General features: G+C 37.9%; 4 protein-coding genes and 2 pseudogenes across 5 annotated transcripts; all 6 read right to left on the bottom strand.

Moving 5' to 3' along the window:
• Positions 1–395: 395 nt before the first annotated feature.
• LOC147294136 (PKS-NRPS hybrid synthetase cheA-like) lies at positions 396–2,724 on the bottom strand. The gene is made up of 4 exons (XM_086231177.1): positions 2,695–2,724; positions 2,333–2,410; positions 1,156–2,222; positions 396–1,044 (listed from the first exon to the last, which is right to left on the bottom strand). The coding sequence occupies exons 1-4, from the start codon at positions 2,722–2,724 to the stop codon at positions 396–398; spliced, it is 1,824 nt and encodes a 607-aa protein (XP_086087303.1).
• Positions 2,725–3,450: 726 nt separating this feature from the next.
• On the bottom strand, positions 3,451–7,201 carry RANGAP2 (RAN GTPase activating protein 2). Of its 2 annotated transcripts, none has more exons than XM_086231803.1 (2): positions 7,012–7,201; positions 3,451–5,480 (listed from the first exon to the last, which is right to left on the bottom strand). In XM_086231803.1, exons 1-2 carry the CDS (start codon positions 7,189–7,191, stop codon positions 3,843–3,845), a joined length of 1,818 nt encoding a protein of 605 aa, XP_086087929.1. In that variant the 5' UTR covers positions 7,192–7,201; the 3' UTR covers positions 3,451–3,842. The 2 variants fall into 2 exon arrangements, with proteins under 2 accessions (XP_086087929.1, XP_086087930.1); XM_086231804.1 differs by having other exon boundaries at positions 3,451–5,467; positions 7,012–7,149.
• Positions 7,202–9,589: 2,388 nt separating this feature from the next.
• On the bottom strand, positions 9,590–10,276 carry LOC147294134 (small ribosomal subunit protein uS9). The gene has a single exon (XM_086232319.1). It carries the CDS (start codon positions 10,188–10,190, stop codon positions 9,753–9,755), a length of 438 nt encoding a protein of 145 aa, XP_086088445.1. The 5' UTR covers positions 10,191–10,276; the 3' UTR covers positions 9,590–9,752.
• Positions 10,277–12,186: 1,910 nt separating this feature from the next.
• LOC147294133 (2-hydroxyisoflavanone dehydratase pseudogene) lies at positions 12,187–13,496 on the bottom strand (annotated as a pseudogene).
• A 590-nt stretch (positions 13,497–14,086) lies between these two features.
• On the bottom strand, positions 14,087–14,587 carry LOC147294132 (2-hydroxyisoflavanone dehydratase-like). The gene has a single exon (XM_086231176.1). It carries the CDS (start codon positions 14,585–14,587, stop codon positions 14,087–14,089), a length of 501 nt encoding a protein of 166 aa, XP_086087302.1.
• Positions 14,588–17,133: 2,546 nt separating this feature from the next.
• Positions 17,134–18,124, bottom strand: LOC147294131 (2-hydroxyisoflavanone dehydratase pseudogene; annotated as a pseudogene).
• Between the last annotated feature and the right edge of the window lie 1,819 nt (positions 18,125–19,943).

The raw sequence follows: 19,943 nt of genomic DNA, 5'->3' as shown, positions 1-19,943 counted from the left end.
CGGTCTTCAAACCCATTTTCTTAGTTTAAAGCCTTTCTCAATCTAAATATTAATATAATGCATTACATTCAGCCTAGGAACAGTTAAACATCAATAAAAAAAATAATCAAGTATACAATTTTTGTGGATTCTTTTCCATGGTTTCGCAACCTGGATGATGTTATTATACGGACAACGGCAATTAGAAATTAGAATGAACTTCTCAAGAAATTGATTACGCTTATTAACATAAAGAGAGAGAGTTGCTATTAACAGCCTTAGAATTTAATCACTACATCCATTTACTCACAGCACATACCACATAATTTTTAGAACATAACATTGCTAAGGGCCTACATTGATGTTAAATTTTACCCTCTCAAAAGCTCATTCCATTACACTTCTCTCCTACCCATTCAACCTCTCTCCTTCATTGAAAGAGTATAGTCATCCCACTCAGATAGCACCAACTCAAATGCAGATGGGTCCTTGCAAGTGGACCTCAACTTCTGTTGGTCGACCTTGTTCTTTGGACTTACTTCTGGTTCAACAAGACATGTCTTGGGTGCGATAAATTCTCCAACTTTTTTTCTTGCCATTACCTTGTTACGCTCTGCATTACGATCCATGGAGTACTGTTGAAGCAACTCCAACGGGGGCTCAGAAGGAGGAGCTTCCATATCAAGTTTCCTCCAATGGGAGTTAATAGACTCAATGGGAATTGGCTTACCTTCTCTCTTGTATTCAGCAAGTTCATGAACACAAGGTAAACCGTGAGTCCGACGAATGATGCATCCACATGCCAAAGCATCAAGACCAACTACGTTGGCTCGCTTGGACTCAGATAATACCTTGTCCAATGCATGATGAGAAACAAATTCCCTCAGCTCTCTAAACTCTGAAGGTCTTAAGCTATGCCGCACGAATGTTTGACTCTTCTCAAAGGATGCCTTTATTTCAGTGTGCTGTACAATAAAATCACCGTTTATCTTTGTAAAAGAGGATTCAAAATTTTCCTGACTCAAGCCAAGTTGCTTGTTGAGGTTTGCCCGTGCAATCTCTGCCCTATTAAAATAAATAAATGAATGCAAATATGTTAATAAGGCTTTGTACTTAACCAAAAAATAGAAATTCCACAAGTGGTAATATTTACAAGTTCTTTACAGTTTACATTACCTGTTTGTTGTTAAATTTCCGAAGTGCATGACCTTGTCCGTCCAAGCTGACACAAACCTGTCCTTAAAAGGGTTCAACCATGTGTTTATAACATACTCCAAGGCCTCGGTATACATATTAAACTCGTTTTGTAACAAACCTAGCTTCTTTATGTAATCATCTTCAGTAGGAGATGTCACAATCTCATTCCACTTGATACTAAATCTATCCCATTCTTCTTTAGACTTGAACATATTTCTGCATTTGGCCCACACATGCTTATTAACATGACATTTGCATAAAAGATGTCTAGTTGTTGGGAAAACTATCTCAATGGCTCTAATCAATTCCAAATCCCTCTTTGTGACAATAACACAAGGCATAGCACACCCTTCCATTACACCACGCAATCTACCCAACGCCCATATATAGTTATCTTCTTTCTCAGAGTCCAAAATAACATGTGCAACTGAAAATGTCATGTTAGTTGATGTGACACCTACAATCTCTAAAAGAGGATAGTGATACTTATCGGTCTTATTCGTACTGCAACTCATTATCAAGATTCGTGGAAATGCACGTAGCAATTTCAAACTGACAGGATGTGCACAAAACAAGTCCAAAACACTCTCAGAATTGGGGCAATTCCTATGCCACTCAATGTAATTATAGTCATGCAATTTACCTAAGAGTTGTTGCGTTTGAGGCCTTCCTGTCTTCTCTTCAACCCTTTGCCTTTTGCGTGCATTGTAGCTTCTCTTCAACCTCCCTGAAATTGAATGCCCCTCAAGATACTCGACTATTGCATGGTTGTGGACTCCACAGACTACCTTTAGCATCCATTCATCCCCAGATTCCAACTTCTCTCCCTTCAATGTAAAAGGGCATCCACACTTCTTGGTGTCAATCCCACCTCTTTGTTTCCCATTCTTGCCCTGTCTACATCTTCCACCCCTTTCACACCCTAATGTAACTCTTGATATCATACCTTTGCTATCCAAATCAAATCCTATTGTCACAACAACAAACCCATTTCGCTTCCCGGCCTCACAAGCCCACTGGATCAAGGATTCTCTATTGTTGAATATCTACAAAGGAAAGAAAACAAAACAAAAACATAACATGTAAAAGGCCATATATACTTTTGATAGCACAAACTCAAACTCAAACGATTTGAAGATAAAGTTGGTTGACCAACCTCAGAAGGAGAAAATTCACTTGTGTAATCCCTTTCATAGTCCGATCCAACACCACAAACTTGAGTAGAAGTGTCGACCTGCATTGCATAGAATATAAAATGGGTTTAAAGCCATGAATTCTGTCAGCATTCAACTATAAATATAAAATTAAAGCCTTAAAGGATACATATATTCTGTGTTTCCCATATATGTTTCTGCAATACTTGTCGATTATGGGGAAGGAGGATCATAAAAGTAAACAATAGAAAGATACCATGCCAGGTTGTGAGATTGTGATCATGAAAGCTATATATATGATCCCTTTTCAAAGTTACAGTTTAAATCGATTATTTCCTAATAATTTCTGTTGCAAATAACATACCTTTTGAGTTTTGACCCTCAGAATCGTCATAGAAGTTGAGTTGATGCTTCATTTGAGTCCATTGACTATATATTCATAATATAGACGGCAGAATGTGATTGGGTTAAGGAGGGAGGGAAAGATTTGTCTCGCTGAAAAAGGAGCGAGGGAAAGTTGAGTTTGAAATGGACCAAATGCATAGGACTATAGGAGGGATGGACGGTCGCGCGGGCTTTATTTTATTTTCACGCGGGTTAATGCTAATGAGTAATGATGACCCTTATGATGTTATAATGATGGGTATTACAGTCCTCTTTTGTAGTTTTCCCTATGGGTAAAACAATCATTAAAAAACTTGTTGATTAAACTAATGGGTGTGAATAGCAACAGGGTTCGAAGATTTCAACCTCTGCTGGATGACATATCTTTGGTCACCCAAGTGTGCATTAAGTCTTGCTATTATGCTATTATAAAACCAGGGCCATCACACATCTCTACAATTCATTTAGGCAAGCAGTTATGTACCTTTTTTTTGTTCTTTTATCAAGTCAAAACCCACAATATACACATGGTATACATTTACAAGTGTAATAAATCTCATTTACTCTGTGAATACAAACACATTCCTCGCATTTAACCATCCAAATAGAATCATTCTGTTCAGAATCATCAAATTATCAAGTCACATATTTTGCATTTAATTAAAGAATAGTAAACTCACATATTCAAGTTCCTAACACCATCAGCAATGCTTTTGTTGTATGTTAGAAAATAATATCGAGAAAAAACATCATAAGTAGCAACTTCAGAAATCATCTAGTCCCGCATCTATTACTTCTTGACAATGCTTACGTCCTTGCAAGAATAGCAATGAAGTTTACTAGACTGCTAAGGTTCCACACAAACAAACAAACACACTAAGAACAAACAAGAAAAATTAAACTGACTAAAAACATGATGGTAAAAGACCCAACCAAGCCACTCCTACTAACACCTGTTGTCATGCTGCTCCACAAAACCGCAGGGCCCAACTAATGCATCATGAGATTAACCAAAATAGTCAATCCTAAAAGCTGCAAATATGCCTTACAGTCATTGATGCTTAAGAGTCTAATGTTGTGGAACCAACCTAACTGGAAAGGAAAAAACACCTAGACATAAGAGGACCTCTATTGCTCTTGGCCAACGTCAAGGTTCTTCAGTTTTGACTCCAGTTCGTCCTCATTACCTTCACCCTCTCCGGATTCTTCGCCGTCGTCATCATCTTCTCCTTCAGGATTATTCTCATCCAAAGGCGCAAGCATGTCAGGAGATTTCTTGAATAAACCCTTCAACTCGTCTATGCCTTCATCAGAGATGAAGTTTCCATCGATGTTCAGCAACTTAAAACCGGGCTTCTGAACCACAGCCTGGGCCAACACACGAGCCCCAGCTCTTCTTATTAGGTTGGTGTTCATATCAACTTCCTGTAAATGGGCATGACCTTCCAACACCTTGCTGATCTGAATAGTGCCTTCATCCTTAAGTTCATTCTCACCCAAAATCAGCTTGGTGAGAAGTGTCTTTGCTGCTATACAAGCTGCTAGAGCAGGAGCAGCTTTAGCTGTTATGTCATTTCCAGCTATGTCAAAGACTTCAAGTGAAGGAGCTGATTCCTTGAGAACATTGGCTATTGCAACTGCACCCTCATCTTCTAGGTTCAGGTAGCTAAGGTAAATCTCTGTCAAATTTTCATGCTTGGAAAGAGCTTTACTCAATGCAATTCCACCTTCTACGCCAAACATGTTGTCCCGCAAGTCCAGCTTCTTCAAATGGGTACAAGTCTCAAGTGCTTCAGACAAGGCAACTCCTCCTTCGGATTCTACTCTTGTGGAGGAGCAACGGAAATCTTCCAACAGGGGAGAACGCTTCACAATCTCAGAAATAGCAAATGCCCCTTCATTTCCTGTCATATTATTATGAAATTGGAGGACTCTAAGCTTCTCTGTGGAAGGAATCAACTCACAAACTGCGCGGGCAGCTCCTTCTGAAATGCCATCATTCATCAAAAAGAGTTCCTCCAAGCAACTTTGTGATTTCAGGAGTGCTCCAAAGGCCCTAACACCTTTCTCACCCAAGGCATTGTTCGAGAGATTCAGAGATTTCAAGACACTACCTTCCAAGGCAGCTGCAAATATATTCATAACTTCGAGAGCCTCTGCCTCCGGTCTTCCTGCTATAAAATCTGATAGATCAACTTCTTTCAACTGATTCTTAACGGAAACCAATATGGGCTCGGCAACACGAGCTGCACCTATACCAAAGCTTCTATTGCTGAAGCATATTTTAGTGTAAGTATTCCCTGGCTCCATCAATGGCCTTAAAAGTTCCTCAGCTTCCTCAGCATCAATAAAGGCCCGTTGGGTTTTAGATATATCAAACAAAGCTTCATTGGGTGTAGTGCCAGATGTCACTTTGCTGTCCTTGCTTCTAGGTCCTTTTTTAAGAACCTCCAACAGGAGCTTACTACATTCCCGGGCATAAAGCTGCACTGCAGAACCTCCATCCCCATCTGGTTCCTTTTCATAGTGCTGGTCTGCAGTGGCAAAAGCCACATCCTCAATTCGTTTTGCATTTTCCTCAGCCTCTCCCTTACTCAGACTGCCATACTTCTCAGTGAAAATGGATTTAGAGCTAAGATTGTTTATCATCCGCTCCACAAGCACTTGCCTCGTATTTTGGCTAGGAGGCCATAGTTTAATTGAAAATGGCAGGCGTTCTGAATTCAGAGTTGTGGCTTCCATTGCAACAAAACCTACAAATTCAGGCTACAGTTATGTAAATAATGCCAATAAATACTTCAATAAATATTTGACCAAAACTAATAAAAATTACAAAGATGAAATGGTAACTATGGTGAATTTGCCAGATGGATTTTTCAGGAAGTGAGAGATAGCATTACCTATAATATCAGGAACAATACCCCTTACCCAAGCATGATTCTTGGCAACAGAAATATAGTGTTAATATGGAGGATGATACTAATTAACCTAATTCAAAATCTACATGCAGCAATAGGGAGAGATAAAATAAAGTAAAGTGCGCAACCCTCTAAACTACGAAATAAACTTGGATTTTAGAGAAAAACAATGACCGCCTTCAAATTTTTCTTCTTCAAGAGAGAGGAGAAAATTTGTATGCATACACAAGTGAAACTGTAAAACCTTCATATTAACTATTATCACACAAGTTTTTTCACTTTTAAGCAAGTTTTTTTCCTTTAATAAGCAATTCTTTCCATAGGAAGTAAAATTCCCAATATCTCTCAATTTCGTTTACTAAGAATTATCAAGAAAGTTTCTTCATTTTCCCCTTTTTCTAGCAATCAAACAGAGGGTTTAGAGGAATTCACACCTTCATTCAGTAAAAGATATCTAGAAAATGATAGAGCGAAGAAGTGATTTTCATGCATCGTAAAATGTTTCAAAATTTTATATTTTAAAACAACGGAACAATAACTCTCAGAAAGTTTCCTCCCTTTGTTTTCGAATAAGTTTTCTCTACAACACTCTTAAGTCTAATCTACATATTAAGAGTAAAAACTGTCAATAACACACTGCAAACATGCCCTCTCTCTCAGAAACCAAGTGAGATAGCAAAACCATGTTATTTCACTATCCAGTTCTTCATACTCAGATCATATTTTATCTTACAGCCCTGCAGCTTCCAATCATGGGAATGATCCTACTGCAAACTGTTATATTCATTCTCTCATCTCATCTCCAACTCCTCACTAATACGTAATGTGACAACAAAGTTAGATTTCATTTTAGGATCTTATACTTATGAATCCAATCATTACTTCTGAACCTCGTTATGGAAAACTGAACAAAAAGTTACAGATTATGCCACATACTAGAAAATTTCTAAGCTATAACATTATTGTACAGTGAAAACATAAAATTGTCAAATAAACCAACGCAAAAGAACTTGTTTCTTGCATAGCCTACATGGGATCTTGGATAATAGAGCTAGTTTACAAATATCAGTGCACCCAGAAACCAACCAAGGACCCTCTTTACCATCAAAACCACAAAGATTCAAGCTCTCGCATGAAATATGAACTACAACTAATCATATCATTACCAACTCATAATGAAGCATAAACCCAAACGAATCTAAACCCACCAAGCAAAACAAAAATTAACCAGTAACAAGCAAGCAAATCAAGAAAACGAAATGGGTTTAAGAATTGAAAAATATTTTGAAAAACAGAAAAGTAGCAAGCACAAAATGATACCCTAAAACTGTAGAAAGAGGAAAAGTGAAGCAAAAGTTAAAAGAGAAAGAGATGGGTACCTTTCTTTTCTCTCCCACTATTTGGGTTTGGGATATTGTACTGTACTTGGGGTTTATCTGAGATTTAAATGGAATACAATGTATACTCACAGAGAGAGAAAGAAGAGGGTGGAGGGAAAACTGAAAAATGAAAGCGAAGGGAGCGAACTGCGTGTAGGTCTCTTTAGATTTATCGTGCATTTATATTTGCGGAACACAGATCAGTGTCATGTACACTCCCGGCCGCCACTTTTGAGGACTTGGGACTGTTTGGAAAGCCAGACAACATTGTTCCAAATGCGGATGGGTTATGATTCCCAAACATAAAGAAACAGCGTTTGGCAAGGTTCTTTTTTTTTTTTTGCCAGGATTTCATTTATTCTTTCTGTTTTGGCTTAATTATCCTTTGCCCCTTTAACTATAACAGTCGAATTGCTTCCCAAAAATAAAAAATTTAGTAAGTTAAGTCATCAAATTTTTAAAAATATGTTAACATGAGTGCATTTCCTAAGGTTTTATCTAAATTTTCATCCAAAAATTTGTGTAAAGACAAAATGAATTGTTCACATTCAAAGCTTTACATTGGTAGAACACGTTTTGACATAATGAGACTTATGTTTTTTCTCGAAATCTTGGACACAAAAAAGGAACAAAATTTGGTCGAAATGCTAAAGCCCTAGAAACCCATGTAAAGCTTTGAAAGTGAATCATCTATTTTGCCCTCATGCGAAGGATCATCATTAAGGGAACAAAATGACTATTAAGCCTTCTATTTTTTGAAACCTCAAATTTCTTCTTGTTTCTTAAACAAGCAAAAATGAGTTTATTCATACATGTTTCTTTCTCCTTTTCATTTTTTTTTCTTTTATGAAAAATAAAACATATTCGGAAATAAATGTAGAGATAATTACTATAAATATATGAACAGTTTGATATTTTCAATCAGCAGATGTTTGGATATAAAATCTAAATTCTTGAAAATCTCAAACATTTTCTAATTTTACATCGACTTTTGAAATTCAAATTCAAAGTTGAGTTATATATAAATATATAATGTAAAAATAAAAACACATTTAAATTAATTTTGGTCCAAATGAGAATTTTTAATCGAATTTTGGTAAACACAGAGTAATTATTTTCGAAGAAAATTGCAACATTGGTCCACTTATTCTTCATTTAGACTTATATTAGTTGACGATTTTCTTTCGTTTCTTATTGGTTCACTAACTTTGTGATATTTTTCATTGTGGTCCAAATCGTCAAATTAGAACAAATAGGCGTCTATTTTAGTTATGTGCCTTGCACGTGGGGGTGTTGTTGTGGACTAACATAGAATTAAGTGAAGAATTAATAGACCAATATGGAAATAAGTGGACCACAAAAGTGCACCATGAGCACAACATATAACTAAAGTATATGGTCATTTGTGCTAATTTGACAGTTTGGACCACAATGGAAAATGTCACAAAGTTAGTGGACCAATAAAGAACCGAAAAAAAATTGTGGACCAATACATAAAGAATAAGTGTAGTACACATAGGGTCAGCTCATTGGGTAAATTTAAATTTTGATAATTGACGTGTGGCAAACAATTAATAAAATTGAAAAATAACGCAAAACACAATCCTCAACATTGTCTTGGAGAATCCCATAAAAACAACATTATCTTGAAGAAAACCAGAATTCATAGACTCATACTTTCAAGTTTCCACTAAAGTCCACTTTTTTCTTGAGGGTAAACTGGAGCATTGCAAGTGGTAAATGTAAATGTAATAAACGTTGGTTAGATTCGTCTAGCGAAGGAGGCAATTGTTATTACCAAGCTTCTCAAGATGATAATAACTGGCAATATCCTTGAAAATTATATACTTGCTGTGTAGAAATGCAGTCTGCAGGAGTGAGTCATTCCTTCCGTGCAAAAGTTCGCCTGAGGGCAAAATGAATGCTCTCACCCTGCATTAGAGCACACCCGGAAAATGCTCATAACGCTCGCTCTCTCTCTCTCTCTCTCTCTCTCTCTCAAGGATATTTTTTCGAAATGGACAGGATTACATCGTTATGGACATTACAATCCAAACAGCCATGGGGGGCACTTTATACAAACCTCTGCAGTTGTTTAGATTTGTATTTAATCAAATGATTAACAGGGGCACTTGCAGAATTATGCATACAACATTGTAACAGAAACTAGAAACACAGTTGCTATGCATTTTACACGGTCTTAAAAACCAGCAATAGCCAGTGAAATAAGCAACCCATTCATTGTCAAAGTGAAGGCTCGTAAAAGATGAGCCAATTGGCAAATGAAACAAGCATTTTACTTGGTCTGAAAATGAGCATCATTATTAAAACAATGCCCAAAGAGGCATTGCCGCATTGGGATTATGCATTATATTGGATATTGGATTTTGAACACTCTAATCAAGTAGAAATGTAGACTGTTCAACGATTATATCCATCGAAACAATTCAAATTGAACTAGTTGGACTGATCGATTTAGTTAGATTAGCTTGGATTTGAACACCCTGATTAACTTCATTAAATCTCAGCTAAGCATGAAATATAACTAATTAAAGACAAAAAGCAGAACCCAAAAATGTTGAAAATAGCAAGAAAAAATAACTAAGCATAAATATTCAAAACAAGTTTACCAAGCACTTCAAATCAATAGCAGCAAAGCGTACTAATCCATAATAAGCTCACTAAATATCCGAATTAAAACAAAAACAATGAAAATGATCGAATATGATAGTAAACGAGCCTCAACGGTAAGACTTCTGGAACCTCGCTCTGGCACCGCGACCACCGAACTTCTTGGGCTCGCAGCGCCTCGGGTCCGCCACAAGCAGAGTCCGATCGTACCTGACCAGAATGTCCTTGATCTCCTTCTTGCTCTGCTCGTCCACGTACTTCTGGTAGAACGCCACCAGCGCCTTCGCGATGCTCTGACGGATCGCGTAGATCTGCGACGTGTGTCCTCCGCCCTTGACGCGGATCCTCATGTCGACTCCGGCGAAACGGTGTCGTCCCAGCAGCAGGATCGGCTCGTACGCCTTGAACCGGAGGATCTCCGGCTCGACCAGTTCGATTGGGCAGCCGTTGATCTTGATCAGACCGCGACCGCGCTTGCAGTAGGTCACAGCCACCGCCGTCTTCTTGCGGCCGAAGCACTGCACCGACTCTATGGGAGCCGCCGCCATGGGGGTTGGTTTGGAGGGTTCTGTTTAGGGTTTTTGGTGATTTTGTGAGTGTGAGAGTCTGTTTTGGGTGCCGCGAGAAGGAGAGTGGGAAAAACTATATGAGAGAGGAATTTAGGGTTTTGGATCGATTGGACGGCTGTGATTGTTTTGTAAAACTACAGAGAGATGGTCACCCGCGGGAAAATGTCTTGTCTGTGCAGTTCGGGTTAATTGTTAACACGTGGGTTATGCTTTGTATTACGCCATTACTTTGTTTCAGTCCGGCCCATAATAGAGGCCCAGTTCGTAGATTTTTTTTTATTTCGGATATTTCGTATAAGTTAGAGTAATTACACAAAATAGCCTTTTTTGGGGCTTCTCCTACTTATTTAGCCTATGCTGGAAAATTTCTAATTTTCTAACTTTTTTTTTCACTTGAAAAGAGTAAAATACCCTTGAAATAAATGCTCATAAATAGCAAAATTTGTCATTATGTTCTCTCCCACCCCAACTCCTCTCTCTCTCAATCCCACGACTAAATCTGGTATTGTAACACCAAATCTGGAAACACCATATCACCGTCAGCCACCTCCTCCCCTGCCCTCCTCTCTCTCCAATGTCGGCATATTTCTTTTATTCCAATAGATTTTTTTAATCGTTTTATCGTTGGGAACAACTCTAACTGCATCGAATAAAAATTTTAAAATTTTATTTTTTTATCTTTTGACTCAATTCTTACGACCCTTTCGACGCTAAATCTAGGTCATGGATTCGAGAGCCATGGTGGGTCTTTTCTTATGTTTGATGAGCTCAATCTCTTTGACGGTGGAGATGATGGGCCTTTTGCTGTGTTCATATATTAGTGGTGGTGTCTATTGTTGTTGCATCTATGTTCTTGTAGATCTGTCACATTTTGCTTTGTTTTATTTTTTTAATTTTTGCTGGTATTGAATTGATTTAGATTTGGTATTACATAATTTACACTTATTGAAGTAATAAAAGTTAGATTTGTTAGTGAAACTTGATTATTAAGATTAATTTTTTGAATTTTTACCTAAAAGTTAGATCAATGAAAATGATGGGTTGCATATTTGATTTTCTATTTTTTTGGTTACTACAGATCTAGGTTTTCATATCCTAGTTGTTCATCAAAAGATGAACTGCCTGTAGCATTTTTTGGTCGGCCTTAAGGCTTTTTTTTTTTTTTTTTTCAAAGCATGAGAGTATTTTTGTTAAAAATTAGCCAAAGGACTATAAAATGTAAGAATTTTCTCGCCAAGACTATAAAAGTAAGTCCCTCATTTAAAAAAGTTATTTTATAAAATTACCCTATAATTTATCTCGAGTGATGCTACATATATACGCTTCGAAATTTGAGTCACTTATACAAAATGTGGCGGTTTGCTAATTATTCTCTCACTACCTATATATGTCATAACCCAAAATTAAACGTATGATAGCCCATCCAATAAACTCATAAAAAGCCAAGTTAATTAATTAAATCACACTGCTTTGACAATTCCACATTGGCTAAATAGGCAAGTAGGCGCTAGAAGTCCACCACAGTGAGACACCAGAGGCAAAATTCACCACAAAGAGCTTCATCTTCAAGTGTTGTTGATGTGTTTCTTGTGTCTTTTCTTCTATCTTTGTAACAAGGGAGAACCATAGATCATCATTTATCAATGAATTAGCTTTACAAACACAAGCTACTTACTTCAAAGTGATGAAGTTCTTAATAGCTAAACATATCATGTATCTTTCTATCCAGTGAGTATCATCTCAGTTTTGTCGTAGTCTACAGCATCCATCATCTAAAGTCTTTTGTCTTTCAATCTTTAAGGCATACTTGAATTGACCAGTTTTTGCACTTGCAGACAAACAGATATGTTATTTTACAAGGGAGGAGCATCCATCATCTAAAGTCTTTTGTCTTTCAATCTTTAAGGCATACTTGAATTGACCAGCTTTTGCACTTGCAGACAAACAGATATGTTATTTTACAAGGGAGGCTAAATGCGGAGGGAATTCAAACTCTATAATTAGATATAGATAAATACTCTCAACCACTAAAGTTCCATATTCTACCTAATGTAAAGTCCCACTCCAAAAATCAATGCTTCAACTCAAGAATGACATCAAGTATTTGAATTCTCAAACTTCTCAAAACATTAGTGGGTTTTGTATCTCATCAAATTTATAGCACGAACATACATAGCTAAAGAAATTTTCATGAGCAAACAAGCATTGATCTGAAATATCTACTAGACAAGAAAAGAAGCCAAGCGTTTGATCATTCTCTTCACATTCTCAGTCTGAGTCTCCTTCAAGATATGAAAAGCATGTCCCTCTCCTTCCACTTCAAACAACTCCAATTCCCCTTTCCACCCACTTTTCCTCACCAGATCACAATACCAAACACCTCGATCCCTGATCTCATCATCCCCAGAAACACAAACAAGCATCCGAGAGCACCCAAGCCCAGCCAAACTCGGAGCACCCAAACCCACCGGGTTCACCATCGGGTTATTAATCCCTCCAGCAGCTGATGGGTACAAAAACTTCCAAACCACATGAGGCAGACACTTCTCGAACTCTTCACCAACAGGCTCCGACCCGATTGGCTCGGAGCTCCAAAAATACGGGTGGGACATAAATGCCCCCAAGATCTTGACACCACCACCACCACCACACAAGCTCTCAACCCCTGCCTTCATTGCTATATTATGTACAATATTACCACCCGCACTGTCACCCCCTATATAGAGCCTATCAAAATCGCCGTGGTCGACCAACCACGGGTCGGATTGGTTGGCACGATTTTGATCATTGGTGGAGTGGGAAGCGACCCATTGGAGAGCGGTCCAGCAATCTTCGTACGAAATGGGAAGTGGGTTCTCCGGAGCGAGCCGGTACTCGACCGAGACGGCGACGACTTTGGCTTGCGAAACAAGGTGGTTGAGGAAGCGGTGGTGGACGAGCGAGAAGGCGGATTCGATGCAGAAGCCGCCGCCGTGGAAGTAGACCAAGACGGGAAGCTTTTCATGGGTTTGGGGGAGATGGTTTGGGCGGAAAAGGCGAGCGGAGATGTTGGGGTTGTGTGAGATGGTGATGTCTTTGGAGGAGACATTGGTTTCTGGGTCTTGGGGTGTTGGGGGCACGTAAGGAGCTTCTATGAGGCGTTCTACTGTGCCGTCTTTGTAGATTCGGAGGAGAGTGGGGAGCTCTGAGGCTATTTCTTTGCTTGTGGTGGAAGCTGCCATTGGAGAAGAGATGGAGACAGAATTGTAGAGATCGAGATGGAGATGGATTGGTGTAGTCTGTGTAGAAGAGGAGGTGGGTTTTAATGGAGGAGGGAGTGGTTGCCAACTTTGCCATTTGTGTCTGAACACTTGATATTGATGAGGTAGAAGTCTTAGTCAACCTTGCTGACTCAGCTGCTAGCTGTACAAGTCTGTGTAGATTGTTTAATTGTTTCGTTGGTTTTAGCTTAGCATATAAGCTGTGTATTACACAATTGTACTATTCATTCAGAGTATATCAATCAAAACAGAATTTCCTTTTCTCTCTTTTCTCTCTCATTTTCTCTTTCGTTTTCTGTTATTTTCCTCTTGAATGTTGAACTCTGAAACTCAACCATGGAAGATTATCAGATATCACTATTTATCAGTGACAATTCCAAAATTATGTTAAAAAATAGTGTAACAGAACAATAGTTTCACTAGCTGTTACAAAAGAAAAAAAAAAACAATAGTTTAAAACAATATTCTTTTAATATTATAAAGTTTGAAATGGAGGTTACTTTTACTATTTTTATAGTGCTAAATTTTTTGTCCAAGTTGTAGGTTTGGCATGTCATCTGGCCAAATACAGAGATATTAATTAAACCGAATTAAATAAACATTTCACATGATTCCTCACGAAAAATGAAGTTTGATAACAACTAAAAGAATGGTCGAGTGAGACATGACCCATTGAAGAGCAGCCCAGCAGTCTTGGTAAGCCATAGGAAGTGGGTATTCTGGAGTGAGCCTGTACTCAACGGAAATAGCTAGCCACAACTTGGGCCTCTGAAGCCAAGCGGTTGAGGTAACGGTGATGGACGAAGGAGAAGGCAGATCCAATGCAAAAACCGCCGTCGTGGAAGTAGACCAAGATGAGAAGCAGCTTCTGGGGGAGATTTGGGAGGTAAAGGCGAGCCGAGATGTTGGGGTTGTCTGAGATGGTGATGTCTTTGGAGGAAACACCGGTTTCTGGGTCTTGATCAGGGGATGGGGCCGGGGGACATGTTGAGGACTGAGGAATAGGAGTGGGAGGCGTTTCACAGTGCCATCTTTGTAGATCCTGATCAGAGGAAGGAGCTCTGAGCCTATTTCTTTGGCGCTGCTGGTGGTGGTGGTGGAAGTGGAAGCTGCCATTAGATTAGAGTAATGGAGACTAGTGTATAGTGAAGGCGTGTGAAGATTTCTTGTCGATCAAGAGAGTCCAAATCCCTTAGGAAAACACCTAGATTCCATGTCATCACTTTGTTTATTTTCCTTTTATGCCTTAAAAAGAGGAAAAATTATTGAATGTATGAATTAAACCAAATAATTTTTTTACAAAAATAATAACCACAAACATACATAACTCATAAATATAGAATGGGTTGGGCCTTGGTCAAAATTTATTGGCTTGAAGAATGACCCAAAAGGCTTAGCTCGTGGCCCAATCTATATAATATACATATATGACAAGGCTTATTTATCGATTTGCTATTCCCATATTACCACTGGAAGTATTTTTGTCCCACTTTACCACCTGTAACTTACACCCGTATCCCATTTTACTTTGTTCCGTTACTTCTGTCAATAAATCCGTCAAAAATGCTGATGTGGCAGGGGCTATTTGAGTTTTTTACACCCATTGCCATTCTGGATCATTTCTCTTCCACATGGGACACTGGGTATCACATGTGGCATGACACATGTGGCTTTGTATTCCAGAGGAAGAATCCTGCAAAGGTGCAATGACTCTGCTTAGAGAGGACGAGACAGAGGTTTTGCCCCAGGGCAGTCTTCAAGTCAACCTGCAGGGCAGTCTTCATCCCAGCCAATTGGTTAGAAAAGATACAAGTCTCCATCCAAGAAAAAGACACCAACAAGGAAGAAGAAGGCACTGAGGCATCCTTGTGATTTCACAAAGAAGAAGCTGCATTTCCCATGGGTCTGATGATTGTGCGCTTGCATAGTAGGTTGCTGAAGTAGAAATAGGTCTTATGTTGAAACTGGTCAAGTTTTTTGTGAAGACGATGGGGTTAATTTGATTCATAATTTTGTGCAAGGGTTTGAGAATGTGCTTAACAGTTTTATCCCTTATTTTTTGCATTTCCAGCATAATTACATGGAAATGAGCTGTATATGTACTTGACAGGTTGTGGAACACAGTTTGGTTTACCAAGTTCAAAAGACAGGTTTATTTATAACATGCAATTTAGCTTGGCAACTTAATTGATTTACTTGTGATGAATTTTTTTTTTTTTTGAAATTTAGCTTTCCAGCTTGTATAAATGGTGAAAATGGCAGGTTCACATGTAAATGTACTTAAATAAGCAAATTGGAAAGGCCTTCATTCATTACAAAAAACAATTACAAAACAAATGCTAATGGCTGGAGCACTTGCAGAAGGTTAAAGATTAATGCCAACACTTGTTGTTGTGCTTTAATCATGTCTCCGATACTTTAATTATGAAAGCTAGTTTAGATGTAATTATTATGTCTTTGACTTGTTGTTAAGGCTGTAGTCGGTGAGCTTCTTTACTTTGCTTGCTGTGTTTGTAAAAGAATCCTATGTATAAGAAAATATAAAAAAAGTGGCATCAATTAATTGACCACCACAACCAAACTCTCTCACACATCTATTTCCCCTTTTTCTCTCTTCTCTCTTATACCTTTGACACATAACAGAGGAGCAAATCTGCTTCCTTTGATCATTATTGTTGCAATTTTTCATTTCACGCAACTCAAACCTCTAGTTTTCTTCATTTGTATTAAGAAACAAGTTTTTTGTTTACTTCACAAAAAGGAGAGATTATTAAAGGCAGATTTTTTGTTGTTTTTTTGTTTTTATTTTTCTTTTCTGATATGTATAGCCATGCTTCATGAACTTTTATTTTTCATTAATGACTGGATGTTTTATGTTCAGCAATTCCTCTATTTATGCAAAATTCGTATTCACCTTATTCTTGGTTATATTTTCTTTCTCTTTGCAGAGAGATGTTCTTCCTCTTAAATAATGGAGGTGGGGGGTTTATGGGTGTTAATGGCGGATGGCAAGGGAGGCAGGGCATTTTCCATTTTTTGGGTTTTGCAATACGTGTTTTTTTCTTTCTTCACACTGGTGGGCCCCGTAAATACACATGTGTCATGCCACATGTGATACCCAGTGCCCCATGTGGAAGAGAAATGATCCAGAATGGCAATGGGTGCAAAACACCCAAATAGCCCCCGCCACGTCATTATTTTTGACGGATTTATTGACAGAAGTAACGAAACAAGGTAAAATGGGACACAAGTGTAAGTTATATGTGGTAAAGTGGGACAAAAATACTTTCAGATAGTAATATAGGAATGAAATACAATTTTAAGTGGCAAATCGATAAATCCACAACTGTTCAATTCTATATGGTCAGTTTTATTTATTTAACCTTTTCCTCTCATTATGTCTTCATAGGCATTGGAGGGATTAAAGCATGGTCGATAAAGAATTGAACTGATAGCACGAAAATGCACAGTCAAATAAATTTAATCTGCTTAATTAGTTATTACTATTGCATAGAGGATTAATTAAGCATAGTCGTTATCTTATTTACTATTACATCAACGACAATAACAAAAGGGACACAATACCATAGCAATGCTCAACCATGGACACATAATTAAGCAAACTAGCATGCAAACGTTTGATCATTGTCGTCTAGCACTGTCTAGACAAGAAAAGAAGCCAAACGTTTGATCATTGTCTTAGCATTCTCACTCTCACTCCCCATTTGAAAGCAATGTTCCTCTCCTTCCATTTCAAACAGCTCCACTTCTCCTTTCCACCCACTTTCCCTCACCAAATCGCAGTACCAAACACCGCGATCCCGCAGGTCATCCTTGCCAGCAACACACACAAGCAGCCGAGAGCACCCGAGTGTATCCAGGCTCGGTGCACCCTCACCCACTGGATTGCACATTAGATTATCAACCCCTCCCGGAGCCGATGGATAGACAACGTTCCACAGAAAATAAGGTAAGGACTTGTCGAAGCCTTCAACAGGCTCCGACCCAATTGGCTTCGAACCCGAAAAATAAGGGCAGGACAGAAATGCCCCCAAGATTTTCACACCACCACACAAGCTCTCAACCCCTGCCTTGATAGCTATATTATGTGCAATATTACCACCTGCACTGTCCCCACCAATGTAAAGTCTATCAAAGTCGCCGTGGTTGAGTAACCATGCCTCTTTGTTAGGCGCACGCTCTTCAAATTCAATGGTGGAGTGAGACGCGACCCATTGAAGAGCAGCCCAGCAATCTTCGTACGCAATAGGAAGTGGGTTCTCGGGAGCGAGCCTGTACTCAACCGAGACAGCCACAACTTGGGCCTCTGAAACGAAGCGGTTGAGGTAATGGTGTGTATGGTGTATAAAGGCGGATCCAAGGCAAAACGCACCGCCGTGGAAGTAGACCAAGATGGGAAGCTTTTGGGGTTGGTTTTGGGGGAGATTTGGGAGGTAAAGGCGAGCGGAGATGGCGGGGTTGTGTGAGATGGTGATGTCTTTGTAGGAGACACCGGTTTCTGGGTCTTGAGGGGATGGCCGCGCGCTCATGTACATATGAACTGCCCATCAGGCGTTTCACTGTGCCATCTTTGTAGAGAGTGATGAGAGGGAAGAGCTCTAAGGCTATTTCTTTGGTGGTGGAAGCTGCCATTTTAGAGAAGAGAAATAGATGGAAGTGTATAGTGAAGCTGCGTGAAGCTGGAGACTAGAGATCATGGCTATTAATAGAGGACCAGCGTCGTGAAAAAACAGCTGTGAGGTAAAACAGTCAGCTGTAAAGTAAAGCAGCTGAGTGTTTGGTAAAGTATGTTTTCAAAAGTGTTGTGAGTGCAAAAAACAGTATCAAAGTGTTTGGTAAATGTTAATGTAAAAGTGATGTGACCGTGTATAATTACTAAAATAGACATGATGCTAAAAATGTTTTTCACTTATTTGTTTGATAAAAATAAAATGTGTTTTACTTATTTTTTAAATTTTTGGCTACAAATTTTTATTAGCATTAATTTTTCTAAGAACAACATTATTAAATAACTATGTCTATTATTTTTTTAGGTATATTATAATTTTAATCGTGCAAATAAAATATCATAATTAATTATCACAATATAAAATATAACTAACAATGGACATATTTTTTAATTTAAAATAAACAAATTAAAAATATAGAAATCAATGAGGATATTATGGGTAAAATAAAATATTCATTGTTGCTGTGATTCACTGCAGCTTTCAAAAGTACCTAGAAACCTGCTTTCTGTTTTTGTTGTGGGGAGTTGAGAATTGTGAGAAAAAGCAGTTTTTAATTTTTTTACCAAACACCAAAACTGATGTAGGTGATTGAGAATTGTCATCCACAGTAGCTTTTAAATCTTCCACCGCAATCCCAAACGAGGCCTTAGTCATTTACTACAATGTGCACACAAACTTTTACTGTCAAATAAAATTGAAATGACATTTATAAAATTGAACTGATTTTTTGTTGAGATAATTTTTGACTCAGGTATTAAATTATTGACAATTTATATTGAATCATAAGCCGCGAGTAGGATGTCCTCATCTTTCTTAATGGGATATTCTTACTTAAAGCTTCGTACTGACAACCAAAGTTCTCTGTCAATGTGTCATACTCTTGAGTCTTGAGTATGGATGGACTAAATGTGAATTGTTAGAGTTGTAATCTATGAAAAATTATAATTTAAGTTTTATCTGATTTTCTTTCCAATGTCCGTTTAAACATTTCACTTGTACTTAAAACTAAGTATAAATATGTACGTAAGCATTCAAATTAATTTAATCTTCACGTCCAAGGCCCTATATGAAAAAATGATTCAGCTGACTCTTAAGAATTAGAAGATTTCTTTTCAATCAAGGAAATAAAAAACTCAATTGAAAAACGTATGGTTTCCACGCCAATCACTTTCTTTTTCTTTAATTTCTTTCTACATCCCATTCTCGTTAGTTTGCAATTTTGCATAAAATTAGATTTGTATATATGGTTGAAAGAGGAAATTACAGATTTAGTCCAGTTATTTTATACCTAGTTCAATTTTGGTCCACAATCTTTTTTAAGTTCTGTATTGGTCCACTAATTGTTTCACTTGTTCAATAAAGGTTCAGATTTGTTTTCTCAAATTTGGCCTGCTTTTTACCCTATCAAATTTCACCCAAATTCAGCAAATATATACTTGTTTTAAAGCTATGCATTTCTTCTTTACAACCATATAAAGATCATTCAAATTGGAGTTCTAAAACTCAAGATAATTGACCCTAAAGTAGGGTACCCAAAACTGCCAATTTTTCAAATTTCACCAAATCTCAATTCTCTTAGATTATAATACTCCAAATTTGTTTTTATGACTAAGAAATGATGAAATATAACTTATACTTCAATTATAATTGAAGAAAACACAACTCAAAAGATTTAAAGTCACAAATCTGGACCTTTATTGAACAAATGAAACAATTAGTGG

This window comes from Dryas octopetala, chromosome 2 (genome assembly GCF_963921425.1).
Source record: "Dryas octopetala chromosome 2, drDryOcto1.1, whole genome shotgun sequence".
NCBI classification, from domain to species: Eukaryota; Viridiplantae; Streptophyta; class Magnoliopsida; order Rosales; family Rosaceae; genus Dryas; species Dryas octopetala.
Note: the sequence above shows the minus strand (reverse complement) of the source record. Positions and strands in the feature narration are given on the sequence as shown.